Source organism: Lichtheimia ornata (assembly GCF_029851405.1).
Source record: "Lichtheimia ornata isolate CBS 291.66 chromosome Unknown scaffold00089, whole genome shotgun sequence".
NCBI classification, from domain to species: Eukaryota; Fungi; Mucoromycota; class Mucoromycetes; order Mucorales; family Lichtheimiaceae; genus Lichtheimia; species Lichtheimia ornata.
Window position 1 is genome coordinate 13,637 of NW_026695409.1, and position 17,118 is coordinate 30,754.

General features: G+C 44.4%; 5 protein-coding genes across 5 annotated transcripts; 2 read left to right on the forward strand and 3 right to left on the reverse strand.

Moving 5' to 3' along the window:
• Positions 1 to 1,774: 1,774 nt before the first annotated feature.
• On the forward strand, positions 1,775 to 2,966 carry O0I10_011393 (uncharacterized protein; the record flags this gene model as incomplete). The annotated part of the gene is made up of 4 exons (XM_058491361.1): positions 1,775 to 2,126; positions 2,185 to 2,377; positions 2,450 to 2,597; positions 2,661 to 2,966. 4 exons carry the CDS (start codon positions 1,775 to 1,777, stop codon positions 2,964 to 2,966), a joined length of 999 nt encoding a protein of 332 aa, XP_058337845.1.
• A 150-nt stretch (positions 2,967 to 3,116) lies between these two features.
• Positions 3,117 to 4,813, reverse strand: O0I10_011394 (uncharacterized protein; the record flags this gene model as incomplete). The annotated part of the gene is made up of 5 exons (XM_058491362.1): positions 3,117 to 3,717; positions 3,778 to 4,019; positions 4,080 to 4,256; positions 4,335 to 4,475; positions 4,538 to 4,813. 5 exons carry the CDS (start codon positions 4,811 to 4,813, stop codon positions 3,117 to 3,119), a joined length of 1,437 nt encoding a protein of 478 aa, XP_058337846.1.
• Positions 4,814 to 6,880: 2,067 nt separating this feature from the next.
• Positions 6,881 to 9,598, forward strand: O0I10_011395 (uncharacterized protein; the record flags this gene model as incomplete). The annotated part of the gene is made up of 4 exons (XM_058491363.1): positions 6,881 to 7,352; positions 7,441 to 9,095; positions 9,153 to 9,376; positions 9,430 to 9,598. 4 exons carry the CDS (start codon positions 6,881 to 6,883, stop codon positions 9,596 to 9,598), a joined length of 2,520 nt encoding a protein of 839 aa, XP_058337847.1.
• Positions 9,599 to 10,064: 466 nt separating this feature from the next.
• Positions 10,065 to 14,129, reverse strand: O0I10_011396 (valine-tRNA ligase; the record flags this gene model as incomplete). The annotated part of the gene is made up of 18 exons (XM_058491364.1): positions 10,065 to 10,325; positions 10,404 to 10,586; positions 10,640 to 10,768; positions 10,828 to 10,908; positions 10,969 to 11,319; positions 11,375 to 11,468; positions 11,528 to 11,667; positions 11,738 to 11,866; positions 11,919 to 12,008; positions 12,067 to 12,173; positions 12,232 to 12,324; positions 12,389 to 12,495; positions 12,546 to 12,694; positions 12,758 to 12,877; positions 12,943 to 13,047; positions 13,104 to 13,254; positions 13,314 to 13,372; positions 13,428 to 14,129. The coding sequence occupies 18 exons, from the start codon at positions 14,127 to 14,129 to the stop codon at positions 10,065 to 10,067; spliced, it is 3,051 nt and encodes a 1,016-aa protein (XP_058337848.1).
• Positions 14,130 to 14,577: 448 nt separating this feature from the next.
• O0I10_011397 (uncharacterized protein) lies at positions 14,578 to 16,352 on the reverse strand (the record flags this gene model as incomplete). The annotated part of the gene is made up of 3 exons (XM_058491365.1): positions 14,578 to 15,044; positions 15,111 to 15,951; positions 16,212 to 16,352. 3 exons carry the CDS (start codon positions 16,350 to 16,352, stop codon positions 14,578 to 14,580), a joined length of 1,449 nt encoding a protein of 482 aa, XP_058337849.1.
• Between the last annotated feature and the right edge of the window lie 766 nt (positions 16,353 to 17,118).

A 17,118-nucleotide genomic window follows, 5' to 3' on the forward strand; every position in this document is an offset into this window, starting at 1 on the left:
ACAATGAAATTGATCCATCACCTCACGTATTACCTATCCATCGTTTGCACCTTTGGTCATTTTTCGTACTTACCACTGCCAATACAGACTTTGAAACTGCATCTTTGTTCAATACCATAAAAAGAAAGAAACGCCAATTTGTGCATCTATAAACAACTTTCCCCTACATGATCATTTCATGATTGATTGGCATCTTACTTATGTGGAGAGGAGTAACAAAGACATCCATCTCATTTCTGGAAAGGGTTGCCGCTCACAAAACTATGCCATGGCCCATTATGTAGTCACCGCATCCGTTCTTTATTTCGTCTGCATGAAAGCAGCAGCGGCATTGGTAATGCTTGTCACGTCGTTTGCTATATTCTTAATGCAATTTGTTGCAGAAGACATCCTACCCTGCCATGATGCGTGTAATTTGGAGTGGGGACTCGATATCATTTCCGCATATACCACGCACCAACGTGTAGCGTTATGTACGCCTCACTCCCATGGCAAAATCGTTGCATAGCTGATAAACACCAATTGTCTCTTTTATCAAGAATCGCAATTAGTTAGCACTTACAATGTCATCTTGCCCATACTCTGAAATCGAATCATTCCCAATTATAAATCCAGCAACGAAGTCACTGGCTGAAAAGTAACTGAGATACGAGTCAATGCTGCATGTATGCGGGTTTTGCAAGAAGGGTGGTGGTTGATGCAATGTGTAAGGGGTAGCGTACATTAGTAGGCTAAACGTTGGCAATCGATTGCATTATGAAGGCTGGCTGCTGTATGAATACTTTATAAAGGAAGCAAATAGCTACGCACAGTATAAAAGAAGGCGTTTCCAGCAGCTGTCGACATCATAAGTTTTCTTGAATCATGAAATTGTCGTTGACTCTTCTTTCTGGTGTGTTTTTGTCCCTTGGTTGTTCATTCGTTCAAGCTCAGGAGGACATCGGTCCCGACCTCTATAAAGCTTTTAAACAATATGATGGCAAGGCTCCTCTCCCAGACAAAAAGCCAAAGCTCATCGACAGTGGTAGTATTGGTGTGGCCAATGCAGCTAGAAAATGCAAAGAGGAAAACCCGGACTATGCTATATACGTAATGACACCGTATCAGTTCCAGAGTACCACCAATGCGTATGCTTGCGTTGGACGATTGATAAAAAAGAATTTCAAGCTGCGTAATGGAATGTGCAACAAAGGGGCGAAAGACGCCAAGCAGAATGAAAAAGAGAAGCATTTATGGATCTACTGCTCTGATAATGGAAGATTCGGACTTCAAGTATGCGATGGCAGTGACAAACAGGTCAATTGTGAGGACGTCCCTTGGTATAGCACATCTTTTAAACCTGGAAATGCACCTAATGAGCATCAACCACATACAAGAGGGAGCTAAATGACCGATTCACCATCGTCTTTCCAATGCATATACACTAGTGAAGAAGAGGTGTTCTCAAAGTACTTGAATTCTCAATAAAAGGCACAAGCTGTGAGTATACAGATCAAAGAATGTGATGATCCATGTCCCATATGATCAAGCGATGGAACACACGTGACTACAATGTAGGGCTGTCATGTGCACGTAGCAAATGTGATTTCTAAATTAGGAGAAGATCAGGACACAGACAGCATGAAAGGGATCTTTGAGCACAAGAACAGCAGCGGACTTGTTGCTCCTTGAATGCCAAGGCCATATTAATTCACAGAAGGCTTCTCGAGTTTCTCTTTCTTTTTCTCTCTCTCTCTCTCTCTCTCTCTCAATCTTTATTCACGAATGAAGTGCAATGGAATTTGAAGAGGTCAACAATCTCATCAAGGTCGGCCATGTCCATCCTGGGTCGTTGCCAAGTTCATCGTTACCATGGCATCCTGCATTTGGCGCGGTACCCCACACAGCAACACCAGGTACTGCTGGAAACTATCATTATACCACAACAACAACGACCCGCTCCAACTCAGACGTCACCAACAATGGCAGCAGTAAAAGACCGCATCATCATTATCATTATCATCGACGACATGGGTCACGACGACAAAAACCCATCTTGGGAGTGACGCGACTGGTCAATAGCGTACGTCGATTCAAAAAACCAAAGGAGGAGGAGGAACCTTGGCATATTACCGTGTCACCAATGGGTAGGTTTTGCATCCCATCTCCAGCGAAACGAAGTATCTCACATAGCAACCGGGATAGGTACTCCATCGACAAGATCGATTAATAGCAGCACCAACAACAACAATGCAATCAGCACATCCTCATCTTTTCATCCTTTAACCAGCCTACAAGAGATCAAGTGCCAAATGCAAAACTTTGTTGTTCCCGCTGATTGGCATCATACATCTATCAACCATACAACTAATGATACAACGGGTTGTCAACCACTACTGTAAGTAATTTAAAAAGGAGAAGGAGGGAAAAGCAAATGGTAGGATGGCTAATAGAGAGGTATTTTTGAAAGGACTGGATCAGGGTTAATCAACCATCTCAAGAACAGCATTGCACGATTCGAATACCTTATACATATAGAACGACAGCGTATTACGACTTGCCAGGGTGATATCATCAACTACATTGATAAGCTCAAACAATTGGACAATGATACGCATGTAAGCAGCTGCCTTGACTATGGTCATCATCATCACCATCCCACTCACTTTTTATATGTAAAGCAAATTGATACCCGCATTACACTTGAACGATTAGAACGCACGAGTGCCATGTATGAAACCTTACGATCAGCCAACAATCGGATACCAAGGTTGGAACATTTACGAGATCGTCAAAAGAGGACCGCTTCCAAGGTAGAAGGTTACATCAGGAGTGGGAATCTGGATAAACGGCTACGTATGCTTGAGATGCAGACACGGACCACTCGCCTCGAAGCTATTTGGGCAAGATTACGACAATGGGGCCCTACCATGACCCTTATTTCCTTAGCCATGTTCATTATCCTCCTCATCCTCGTGTCTAGTTAGATCCTTTTCCTCCTTCTCCTCCTCATTCATATCATCATCATCATCATTTTCACATGCATTCCCCCTTCCAGTATATACCAAACATAAAAGGGCTTTGTTGATGCTTTTTTTTATATGTCACTTTTTCAAACAAACAAAAGGCATAGGTTTTTAAACACGTAACGCTTGTACAGTCCTTCCAAAACCGATTCCAATCCAATCAGGGACACCTTTACTCCATGCGAGAGAATTGATTTCCGATGCAGCAGAGTATGCTAGAATGGGATCTTGAATAGAACGAGTAGCATGGTGGTGATGATTGCTGTTGCTGTTGTTGTATCGATTTTGTTGTTGATAATATTGATGGCGGTGGCGTGGACTGGTCTGGTGATCGGTAGTGCTATTTGCGCCATTGTGAATGTCCCACACAAGCACTTGGCCATCATCGCCACCAGTGCACAGCTGACCTTCTTGGGTAGGTGACCAGCTGATACCATTGATACTTCCTTGATGACTCTTGACAAGCTCCACTGTGGGTGTGCTTGGGTAACGAATATCCAATACCAATACTGATGAAGAGTCCATGTGGAATGTGGCAAGCATGTTGGGATTCATCCTGTTGAATTGTAATCGTAACAATGGGTTTGTTCCTGCATTCACCATAGCCGCTGCCGAACTACTGCTTCCATTGTGTGCTCCTGCTGCTGATCGACCATTGTCCACAGTTGTACTTGGTGGTGCTTCATATAAGATGGTTGAATGTTCAAGTGATCTATGAAAGATGTAAAATAAGCAACGTGGTCCATGCGCCATGCTTTCTATATGTACATACCTGAGATCAAAGAGTCGCACCGATCCATCAGCACCAACACTGGCAAAGATATCCGCTGATCCATGCATAAAGGCGACATCATAAACATCACTATCATGTGCAATCAACTGTGTTTTGGCTTGATTGGTCTCCACGTTCCATACGGTGCATGTCGTATCAATGCTGGATGTCACAATCAGTGAAGGATCCGCTTCATTCCAATCAAATGATGTCAATGGTGCACAAAAGTCGGTTTGCTTTGTCTAATTCACGCTGATCAGTATCCATGGCAACCTTCCCTCTCTCTATTTGTAATAACTTACATTGGCCAACTCTGCTTTCTTGACGAGTTGTTGCATGTAATAAGGAGGGCTGTTGCGCCTACTAGAGCTGTTGATGGAATTGCTTGTGGAGCCATATCGTGGGTGATCAATCAATTCCCATATCCTGAGAATGTCGCCAGTGGTAGCCAACAAATCGGATCGCCATGATGAATCACTCTATTGTTGCTAACAACGTCAATCATCTCGCGCCTTTGTCCTCTCCCCCCCCCAACCTTCCAATCAACGCTACATTACCCTCCATGGTTCCCAAAGCACTTTGGTCGTTGGATAGTATACGTCTGCTTCTGCTACCACTGTAAAATCTGGCACTGCATGATTCATTCCACCATACATAGCACCTCCATCCAACGTATCGGTACGAGCAATCACTTGGAGCTAACGACAACATGTCCCTTGATGAGTAAATACATCATCATCTACTCTTGTAATAAACATACCTTATTATTGCTTTCTTCAATGATACTGCCAAGAGCCATTCGAAAACCCTTTCGTTCATGAGGTGTCTTGCACCAATCGAGAGCATAGATTGGCCAGGGTGCATCGTATTGGTATATTTCCTTGGAAGCTGCTGCTGCTGCTGCTGATGGAGGAGGTGGAGGTGCTGCAGCATTGGTTGTAGCAGTTGGACCCGTAGCTGAGGATGGAGGAGGTGGTTGATGACTAGTCTCTGGTTGACCGTATGGATAAGGATAACGTCGTGATTGGCTGTCCATTGAGATATGTATGTATGTGTGTCTGTGGGTGCGTATGAATGGGTGTGTGCGTGTGAGTGAATGCTATAATGTATTATCAAGAGAACGAGATTGACTCAAAAGGGAGTTGAGAAAGAAAGAAGAGAAAAGAGTTGTTGTTGTTGTCGACAAGGTGTATTTCGTTGTTCAAATAATAAGCTGCAATGCTGCAAGGTGTTCGAGAACAGGCCAAGCTGTTGTTGTTGTTGGTGTTATTGTGGGTGTGCGTGTGTAAAGTGCAAGAGTGTGAATAAAGGAAAAGCCAACGTCATGCCGCGGGCCGCGTCTTTGCTCTTCCTATTGCTTCTTTTGTGGAACATCCACCACCAACAAGCTCATCCCCCCGATGGGTCACGAGGGCCACACAACGCACATACCCCCTCTCCCTTCTCTTTTACACATCATATCCATATACAATGATCCTATCATACTCTATCACTCCTATTCAATTGCTGTAGTAGTGGTTCATTTATCGTTTGCATGTAGACAATCAAGCACTGTAATAAAGCATCCCAAATTAAACACAATGGGTGAATAAATTGATTATTGTCATCGGTTGCTCGGAAGTCCAAGAATGTGCCGAAAGAGAGAAAGAGAAAAAGAGAGAGGAGAGGAAAGTTAATTATCATTCATCAAGTTTGCTGTCAAAAACTGGCAATGGCTTCGCGTGATTACAAGTAGCTAAATCTAAAAGGCGCTTCAATCACATTGTGTCCCGTAAATTGCTTTGATATTGGTGCATGATCAACATCTACTATAATTACCTACCACTTTTATGCTAGAAATGGATCATCATTCGATCCTAATCAAAAGACAATGAGCCAATGTGATAAGTAAAAACTGTTCTATCAGGGTCAGTGTCACATTACAAGCTCATAAAACACCAATTGTAACAAACAATGGATGATTAGAGTTTCCTTTGCCGAGATGAGTATACGTACACACGTACCCTCGATCGTTTCAAATGAGAGTACTTGATGATGATGATGATGGTGATGGCAAGGTACCACACATGATGGACCCTGATAAATGTCCATGCGATCCGATTCGGGTGCAGAGGCGGCGGTGAAAAAGAGAAGCAGGGGTTTAGAATATAATAGTACGCGTATGTAGTATATGTGGGAGAATGCTTACTGTAAGCTAAAAGAGACCAAAGTCGCAGTCGGAAAGGAGTAACAGCAGCAGCAGATCGTTTTTGCAGGGATAGGATGTGGACTTGTACGGAGATGGATGCTGTATGTATGCGGCATTGACATTGACTCCTTATTCCAACCCCACCTTTTTTACATTGGTCTGCGTGGTGGATCCAAAACACAAACCCCTTTCTTTCGTTTTCCTTTTTCAAATGCATACCTGGGGGATGTTATGTATGCTACGTGTGATGTGGGGGTTGGGGGTAATGGTAACGTTGTTGTTGTTGTTGTTGACCATGGTAACATGAGTAACCGATCCGCCCCCTGTCAACAGCAGCTTACATAGCTGCTGCTACCAATATTGGCGGGCAGGTCTATATATATCATCATTACTATCATCATACCACTGCTGGTATGATGGATGATGGGTGTGGATATAAATGAGATGACCAATTACCAATTTGGGACAAAGCTAGCTAACATGCACACAGTTTCAAGGAGAGGGGGCGGCACTTTTTTTTCTGTGCGCATGGCTAGCTACTGAAGGGGGCATAAGCCGCTATCAAAAGCAACGTGTAAAGAAAAAAATCTCACATAGAGAATGTGCACCTTGAAGCAGTAAAAAGCCAAAGGGAACCAGCACTAATGCAGTTGGGATTGCTCTGTTATTGTCACTCTTTGGTTTTCTATATGCAGCCGAGAAGTAAATGAAAGGCGTGCAAAAAAGGTGCCCCACTTTTGAGGCATGATGCAATGTGCAAATACACAACAGACGTTTAAAAGTACAACGGCAACTGGGTTTTCCGCCCTTTTTCACTCTTTCCATCACTTTTTCCCCACATAACCTTCTTTTCGCTCTTTTCTCTTTTTTACCACAACTACCACCGTTTTTTACCCACCCCCTTTTATTCCCAACATGCCAACGGAAACTCTCGTAACCAAAACCACTAACAACATGGACCAGCGGCATACTCGCCTTTCTGGGTTTGCCAATAATCATCGTCGAAAATCCATGACGGTAGCTGAAGGTGCCAAGAGCCGATTTTCCAGCATGATGTTACGTCGTCCTTCACAATCCAGCAACCACAGTAGTAGTAGCAGCAGCAATGGTGGCGGTGGTGGTGAACCACCAGAGCCCAAACAATCCGTTAGTCGCCGGCAGTCATTAACTCGAATGACTGCATCAAGCCTTGCCAAAGTGGTCCCATCACTTAACAAAGGCAGCAATAATCAAGAAGGATCACCCTCTTTTATGGTACGCCGACGTAACAGTGTCATGTCCTTTTCATCACAAAACAACACAACCCCGCATCAACAGCCACCACCAGTTACCCCTCAACCGTCAGGATCCTTGGTTGTGAAGTCATCAACATCATCATCCAATATGGGTAAAATATATGCGCATTGTGGCATGCTCCTTATCGTACGCGTATAAAAAATGTCATTAACTGACATGCCACGCACACGTTTGTTTAGGAGGACACAAGTGGCCCAACTTTACCCGTTTGAGACGCCCATCATCCCCAACACCAACGCCATTGAAGCAGCAGCATGCTCGTCGTGCATCTATGCAAAAGGATCCTTCAAAACTTGCCACGCTTGCTTCTGCTCAACAACCATCACCACCCCAACCACAACAATTGATCCACCCCTATCATCAGCAACAACAACAACGACCATCATCACCACCATCACCTACGCCACCCTCAACACAACAACAACAACGAGCCACACTTTTGCCGCGATCTGTTTCAAATACCCAACGACCTTTAAAGGATGAATCAGGGGCTAGCAACAACAACAATGCACCTGTACGACGTCGCTCATCGGTACAAATTGACAATGACAGCACTATTAGCAACAACAGCAGCATTCGACGGCGATCATCTATGATGTTGGATAGTGACATTTCAGCTGAATCACGTCGTAGCAACGCATCTTCATGTCATCGTCATCATCGTTCTCAGCAACAAAATGAGCCGTATCAGCCGGTGTGGCTCCGTCGCCAAACCCAATGTGCTGCATGCAATCCCAATCCAGTGCGTAAGTCATTGTCTCGTTCTAGCAGCATGTACGACGTGGCTGGCGTTGCACAACAGCAACATCCACGTGCCATCCACACTGGTGCACAGCAACATCCAAATACCCATGCAACCACAGCTACATCATCATCATCCTCATCCTCACAAAACAACACAACACCACCTACAGCTGCAGCTACTGCTGCCGCTGCTATGGCTGCTGCCGCTGCTGTAGTAAGTGCAGCGGCTGCTACTGCAGCATGTGGTATATCAACTACCACACCTGCATTGGTGGATGAACAATGGGGATTGACACAATCTAATAACGATGACAAGTGGATGCGTCTCATTTCAAGCTGTATGGCACAATCAGGTCGACTCGAACGCTTGGCTCGTGATATGGTGGCCACCGAAAAGCAAGCCGCTTCCATGATCGAGTCCCAACAATCCATGGAGCAGCTCATGAAGCGTCGTGATGATCAACATCATAACAATATCCGCCACTGTGAATCTCTTGTTCGTGCTCAACGTGAAATGCTTAATGAGATGGAAAGCCTTTTGACCGAATACGGCATCAAAAAGAATAACCAACAACAAAAGCAGCCATCATCATCACCCACAACGGATCAACATGAGCAACAGCGTCAAGCTATGACCACACCACCCCCTTCTTCACCATCCGATTATTCAGCTTCATTACCATCAATGCCTCCTTCTCCCTCTTCTTCGAATCACAATAACGAGAATGAGGAGAATGAACAAGAAAATGCAACACCATCGGAAGATGTTAACACGAAGGAGCAAGAACAAGCACCATCATCATCATCACCACAAGATGATAAGGAGCAAGAGGCCGCTGATGATAGTGTTCAAGAACAGCATGATGATCAAAGCAGCAGCAGCAGCAGCAGCGATAAGGAGCAACCAAAGACTTTGGGTGATTTTGTGGAAGATAGCGTATCTCGTATACGGTGGACTGTGAGCCAATGGGTCGGTGGTAGCGTTGGTACAGGACAACTAGTCAAGTGTGAAATGGGCCCAGATGGCCAAACAAGCACCATCATTGTTGCAGGCACTGGTGTTACCACGGAACCTAAGCTCTTGCCCAAGGTAATCTTATATCCGAATGATCATCATCAACAATCAAAAGACTCATCTTTTGTATAGCACTTGATATGCCAAGACATGGAAACCAAGCCTGTATATTATCATCAATACATTCTCTACATTGAACGTGAAGATCGAGCCAACCGTTTTTGCTTGTTGCCTCCTAGTCATTGGGTTGCAGATGCACAAGCTCAACACTGCCAATTTGCCTACGCTGACGAATCGGGCCAAATCAAATGCCAATCCGAATTTGACTGGGCCGTGAGACGCCATCATTGCCGAAGGTATGTATTTTTGTGAGATGCTGTGTATGTATTGAATGCTCATCATGATGTAGATGTGGACACATTTTCTGTAACTCGCATAGTAGCAATCGTCTTCCTCTGTTTGATACAGTCAATGGAAAGGCTGAATGGTCGCGTGTTTGCGATACTTGCTTTTACGATTTGGCAGGTGCATCACTATTCCATCCCACCGAACAACAGCAACAATTGCAACAATCATAATCCCCCTATTGCACAATGCTCTATTCTTCATTCCACCACCATCATCACGATACATACACACACACACACACACACACACATTTTTCATCCAACGCACACACATGCGACCCCCTTTTTTTCTTTGTCGATATTATACTCACGCCCACCAACAACATTAATCTCGCTTTTTGTTCCTTTTGCTATGGATGCTGTACACAACTTTTCTTCTTTCTAAAATCACAACACGTATAAAAATACAATAATGAACGTTCTACTTTTGTAATGGGGTGGATGATACCATATCTAGCATGCGTAGGTCATTCTCAAGTGTTTCGAGCTGGAGCTGCAGCGACCTTGATCGTTGTCTACATAGTGTGTGTGCGTGGTTGGTTTAGTATTCTTTTGCCAATATGATGCACATCCCGCCACCTTTCGCATATCTGTGTACATCTTTCACATGCTCCAAAAAGTAAAAAAGAACCAATAGTCACCTGTTCTTCTCCTGGATTGCTTCCGGCACTGTTTCCGTATATCCTTCCTTGTTCATACGTGCATGTAGCTGTTCCATGTCGCGTTTCAACTTGCTCATTTTCTTTTCAGCTTTGGTTTGACGTTGCTTGACAAGGCTGGCAATGTCGACACCCGTAGTGGCCGCTTTTTCCAACTGCGCACGCATCACATCAGCTGTGGGAACAAGGATTTTAAGGTCGTCATCAATAGCGCGCACGGTCCATGTATTGGTGGCACTCTATATATGAAACAATAAGTACACACATGATGATGCGCCCGGCCCCCGCCCCACTCTTCCCACGCCCACTTTACTTACCTCATTGTCTACAAGTGTCAGATCCGATGCTCGCACAAACGTTTTAATTTCATTCATGTAGTTGCTGAGTGGTTCTCGCAATGCTGGGTTGCTGCAATAGATGCTGAATGGTAATTCTTGGCTCACACTAATTTGATGGCTTTGTCGCAGAGAACGTGATGCATGGATAATAGACAAGACAACCTACTCAATAAAACGTTATCACCGATTCAGGAAAAGGTGATGCCCCTACTTGCCTTGAAATGCTTTTCCACATCTTCGTCTTGTAATGGTGCAAGTTGTTGTGTGGTGGGATAGGATTCAATCATGAGAGATGGATTGGGACTACTGGAAGGCACCTTGCCTCGCAAATGCTGCCACAATTCCTATTGCAAGAGGATATGAGTTTCATAAAACCTTGTAGGTGCCACACCTATGCTCTTACTTCAGTGACATATGGCATAAATGGGTGAGCCAATCGCAGTGACACGTCCATGCATGCATGCAAGATATCCAACGTAGCATTCTATTATTAGTGTAAATGCGTGTCAACAGTGATTTCACATGGGATGATGCGCGTAATCACCTTTTCAGCGGCATGCACAGAAGGATTGTTCAAAGTTGCTTTGGAAAACTCGACATAAACATCGCACACATCCTCGACAATGAAACGACGTACGGCATCGGCGGCATCATGCAAACGATAATTCTCAAATCCGGTGTGTACTTTGTCCACAGTATCGGCCATACGTGATAGGATAAATCGGTTCACAAGAGACAGCTGCGAGGCATCCGATGATGAGATGGGCGCAATGTCACCTTTGGTATAGCCATCTTTTTCAAATCGACCAAAGCCAAACTTGAACAGGTTCCAGAGCTTGTTGCAAAAATGAGATGTTTGGACAACGTTGTTGATATCGAGATTGATCTGACGATTCTATTATCATGGGTTTAGTGAATATGCTCGCCTTCCATTAATAACATCATTGTACCTGTTGGGTATAAGCGATCAATGCATATCGTAAAGCATCAGTGCCACATGCTGGGATACCGGATGGGTACTCCTTTTCCAAGTTTTGGATGCTCCTAACAAAAGCACCCACATGTCAATCAATATCCCGCTGTTACATCCAATTCCTTCATACTTTTCAATTTCCTTGGGCGGCAAGTTGCTATTCTTCAGATTGGCCTTTAGAGTATCAAGGTCGACACCTTCAATGACGTGGAGTGGATCAATCACGTTGCCAAGTGACTTTGACATTTTGCGACCTTGAGCATCTCGGACCTAGAGACCCCGCCCCCATTCTCCTTGTCAGTTGGATATACACAATCAGCCCAGCCACAGTTGACTTTACCATTGCATGCAGGAATATGTTTTCAAAAGGAGGGCTCTTGGCAAAATGGTTGCAAAGCATAGCCATGCGTGCCACCCAAAAGAATAAAATGTCATAACCTGTTTCCATAACTTGAAGAGGATAACGATCCTGCAATATGCATGTTAAATAAAGCATTCTTGAGAATCTTGAAAAAGCTTACCGGTACAGGCTCATTAGGTTTACCAGTCCAACCCAAAGCTGACAAGGGAAGCAAACCCGATGAAAACCAAGTGTCCAAAACATCTTCATCCTGTTTTACACGGTACATCAGTTGCCATGTTATTGCATGCTCCCTCTCCTTTTTGTACCTTGACAAGCTTATAGTCGCTATCCTTTGGAATACCATTCTTCTCCAACAATGCCTTGGCTTCATTGTGTGCGGATGCTTCGTCGTCTGCCACAACCCAGAGATCATCTAAAATAAACATGTTAGTTGGTTTCACTAGTCGCTTGTTCACAACCCTTGTGCATACCTTTGTTTTCCTTGCCAGCTAGCTTTACTTGGTATGCAGGAATCTCGTGACCCCACCATAATTGACGAGAAATACACCAATCTTGAATGTTGTCTAATCCATGACATGTAAGTTTGCTTCCAAAGTTTGATTCTCCTCGATTGTCCTTTTCCCTTACCGAGCCAGCGATACCAATCCTGCGTATGTCCACTAGGATGGATTTGCATGGTGCCATCTTCAACTTGCTTACGGGATACTTGAGCAAGGTCACCACAACGTACATACCTATCATATCATATAAGCATCCCATCCCCAATCTCGCTTGTATTACCTACCATTGTGGTTGCAAGAGCGGCTCAATGACATCACCTGATCGAGAGCAAAGGGCAACACGCATGGCATGATTCTCATTCTTGCCTTCATAACATCCAAGTTCTTGAAGTTTGTCAATCACCATACCACGCAGATCAAAGCGATCCTTGCCCTAGAATAAAACAATGATCAGTTTTCCTAAAGGCTTTCTGCCCTTCTTCCCTCCTTAACTTACAATCCATTCTTCCACACCAGCGTTTGCATTGAGCTTTCCTAACTTGTCGAAAATGCTGACAATCGGCAGTCCATGTCGTCTAGCACAAGCATAGTCATTGGGATCATGAGCTGGAGTAATCTATAACATGTATCCATCGTCAGCTATGGAATACCATCCTAATCTCCTCTCCTTTCCCTTTTTACCTTGACAGCACCAGTACCCAACTCCATATCTACAAGCTGATCATCAAGCACAATGGGGAGCTTCGTCTTGTGGATTGGATGTATCACATATTTTCCATGCAAACTCTAAATAGGGATTAGCATCGCATCGTGTAAATTGGATCCATATATAAAACACCTACTTTGTAACGAGGATCATTTGGATGGATGGCCACAGCACAATCGCCCAACATGGTTTCAATACGCGTGGTGGATACGGTCAGCATTTGTACGCCGTTAGGATCAGGGTCTGCAACCGGATAGGAGAAATCGTGAAGCACACCAAATTCCACACTACGGGATCAAGCGTTAGCACATTGAGATACCCCTTCTTTATCTTTTTTCCTCCTTACCCTTCAGGTCGTCCAGGAACTGGGAGCAATGTCTTGCCTGGGATTTCCTTGTATTCCACCTATGCATACACATTAGGGTGCTGCTCTCCATATGGATCCATTTTGAAAACATACCTCGATATCAGAGATGACGGTTTCCAAAGCACAGCACCAATTGACAAGTCTCGTATCACGATAAATGAGGCCATCCTTGTACAAACGAATGAATGCTTCTTGTACAGCTGATGATCGTTGCTTATCCATGGTAAAGAACACGTGATCCCAATCCACCGATGCACCCATGCGACGCATTTGATGTAAAATCCTATCGCCATAGGTGTCTCTCCACTTCCAGATCTCATCCACAAACGCGCTTCGTCCAAGATCATGTCGTGTAATGCCATTCCTCTCTCGTGCGAGCATCTTTTCAACCACACTTTGGGTGCCAATACCAGCATGATCGGTACCTGGAATCCATTGCACTGCATAGCCTGCCATACGTCGATATCGTGCCATACAGTCCTCAACGCTCATTGTCAATGCGTGTCCAATGTGGAGTGAGCCGGTGACGTTGGGAGGAGGTGTGATCATGGTGAATGCAGGTTTGTTGTTGATTGGTTTGAAGAAGCCTTGTTGCTCCCACCATGAGTACCACCCTTGTTCAACAGCTTTGGCATCGTACGTCGAAAGGAACGGTTTATCAGGTCGTTGTCGTTGTTGTCCATGGGAGGTCGATTCGCGTCTCAACAATGCTCGTGCATGGGGCCATGAATGTCCCGTTGTGGTAGTTGTTGTTGTTGGACGTATACAAGTGCGTGCCAGCAGACGACTGGCCATGGTGGAGAATCAACAAGAAGAAAGCAAGAGTCGTCGCTCTTCAGTCACCCAAAGGATTCCCGATACATACAATAAATAGCGGCCTGTCAAAACAATTGAGTTTATGCAAGGAATATAAAAGCGCATCACACATTTACATAGCGATCTTTATTAACAAGAAGGGAATTGGATTGTGAGAGAGTGAAAAAAGAGAGAGAGAGAGAGAGAGGGATGTAGTAGTAGTAAAAGGAAAGAAAGAGAAGAGTTTTCTTTTTTTTATATGTGAAATGATTGTTGTTGTTCTCGACAAGTGTGATGAAGAAGGTGTTGTGGAGGGGGAGGTGGGGGAAAGAAGAATCAAGCAAAAACAAAGAGAGATAATTGGAATGAATTGTATGAGGTATTGTTGACGGTGATGGTGAACAAAAGGGAATGAATGGGTTGTTGTATAATATCGTGTGTGAATCTCTTACAGGAAAAAGTGGGTGTACTGACGGCTGTCAACATGGACATCCATATCAGTAAGCTTGTACTCGTTCAATTCCTGCTTGATTTTCATGGCCATCATGGGGGTCATCTTTTGGCAAGTAGCATTAGAGTCGCAACGACGGTCATATTCGGATGCAGCAAAGGTCTCGTGAACTTGAATGGTGGGACAAAACTGTAATCGGCGTCTTGGTTGTTCCGTGGATGAGGATGCATTGGTCATGGTGTTGAGGGAACTTGTAGATGACGATGCAGCAGGGCGTAAACGAGGTGATCCATGCAATGGCAAGCCATAATGCATTCCTACGGTGGGAGGGGGTGCCATATCATGGGGCTGTTGTTGTTGGGCATTGGATGAAGTAGATGATGTTGCAGATGGTGTGGGAGATGGCAATGCTTCCATCATACGGCTCTTGGGTCGATTGCTTGCAGCTGAATTTGGTGAATCACCTACGTATCATCTTTGGGTAAGCTACCTTCATTCATTATTATAGGCAAACGCATACACACACATACCTTTAAGCATACTCCTTCGGATGGCAGCATCCGTTGTATCCACTCGCAACACAGGTCGTTCATTGTTGTTGTTGTTGCTGTGCTCTTGGTTCTTTTGAAAGAGAGATGCAAAAGAACGTCGACGTGCGGGTCGAGGTGTTGATGTGTTTCCTGTTTCATGCACAGTGGCAAGTGACGTGTTGGATCCATTACGAGAGGGTATCATGCCAAGATTTGATGAGGAATTATTATCCTTGGATCGCAAATGACTCATGCTAAACACCTTGCGTAATCGCTTGGATAAGGATAACTTGGTATTGACCGACATTTCAGACCGAATCGAGAAGGTTCCCGAAGATACCGATGTGATGGATGAACGCCGGCCTGAATCGAGTGAGGGTGCTGGTGAAGGTACAGAGGATGCTGTCGATGATAAGGAAGGAGGTCGATCAGCAGGCACACCAGGATGATGTTGCTTTTGTCGTTCACGACGTCCAGCAGCATAATGTTGCTGTTGTTGTTGTTTAAGAAGCTGAGATGATCGATTGGCTCGATTGTTGTTGAATTGCCGGTTAGGTGTAGAGGTCGATTTTTGGATATGAATAGGGGCTGAATGAATACTACTCGTATCACTCGGAGTACGTGGTCGTGATGGACGAGACCGAGATGATGATGGTGGATGTGATGGTTGCTTATTATCATTATAGGCGTAAGGGGTAGCATTGCCGTAGTAGTAGTAAGCGTTGCTGGGAGTCGTTGTAGCAGCGGGAACGTAATGTGGCTGTTGATGAGGTGGTTGCTGTGCATGGGGATGCACCATGGCAACCATAGGTTGAGGATACACCCACGCGTCTTGCTGAGGCTGTAAAAGTTCAACCATACACAATTAGATCCAGATGATGATAAAGAAAAAAGGGGAATATGAGCAAGGCAGGTTGTTTGTCTTTGACAAGTTTTCTTTCTTTTGCAAAAAAGAAAAGAAAACAAATCAAAGAAAGGAGGTGGGTGGTATAGAAGATTGAAAGAAAGCGTGCGAGAAGAAAGGGCCGGGTTTAAAAATAACCCTGACTACCATATGGGGTAATTACACCTGCCCTGCTCAATTAGACATTGGGTACTTGCCTGCTGGTCAAGCCGCAGCTTGCTAGTAAGATACGTTGCCAACGCAGCGTCATCCGTCTTCTTAGCATGATGCTGTTCTTGATGTTGCTGTGTAGGTGCACGAAGGGCGACAGGTGTTTGTTGCTGTACCATCGCTGACATTTTTTTTATATTGCGTTTCTAATGAGATGTGTGCGACGAAAGGTGATGAAGCGAGTATAAGGGGGGAAGAGAAAGAGAAAGATAGCCGTTGGATGACAAGGAATTGATATAAAATTGGTCAGGTTGTTGTTTGTAAAAAGTGTGGGTGGTGCGAAAAGAGTGGAGTTGGTGTGTGGGTGGGTGGTATGATTGTACAAAGAGAGAGATAAGTGAAGAAAGACTGTATTATGTACAGGTAAGAGTATGGGTGGTAAAAAAAAGTCGATGAGTTGTTTGAAGCAAGCCGTTACTGTGTTTCAAGAACAAGAAAGAATCGGATGCATTCAATGTATCAAAGAGAAAGAACTCTTCAAAAGGTGTGTATTGACGAGGGGGAGAGGTGTGAAATAAAAAAAAAAGAGCTGATATCGACAAAAAGGCGTAGAGTCAAAAAAAAAGCAAGGATGTCGTGAGGTTGCACACACCAATAAAGCCTCACAACTTGTGCATAAGTGCTTGGCTCCGCTCCAAAGTCGTGTTCCCTTGCCAGATTTGCTCTTTACCAAAACAGGGCTACGCCAAACACAAAGCTAATATCGCTCTCATTTGCTGATGTTGCCCGGCAACCATACACGCTCGTTGTTGCATACAATGCAATTCACACACTCATATACACAAACATGTAAACATGTTCAATGCCTACCAAACCATATTTACGGCTTGCCGGTATACACACACCCCAAGCCATTGATTTGCTCTTCCTCTTTTCATGATGTTTTTATTTTCA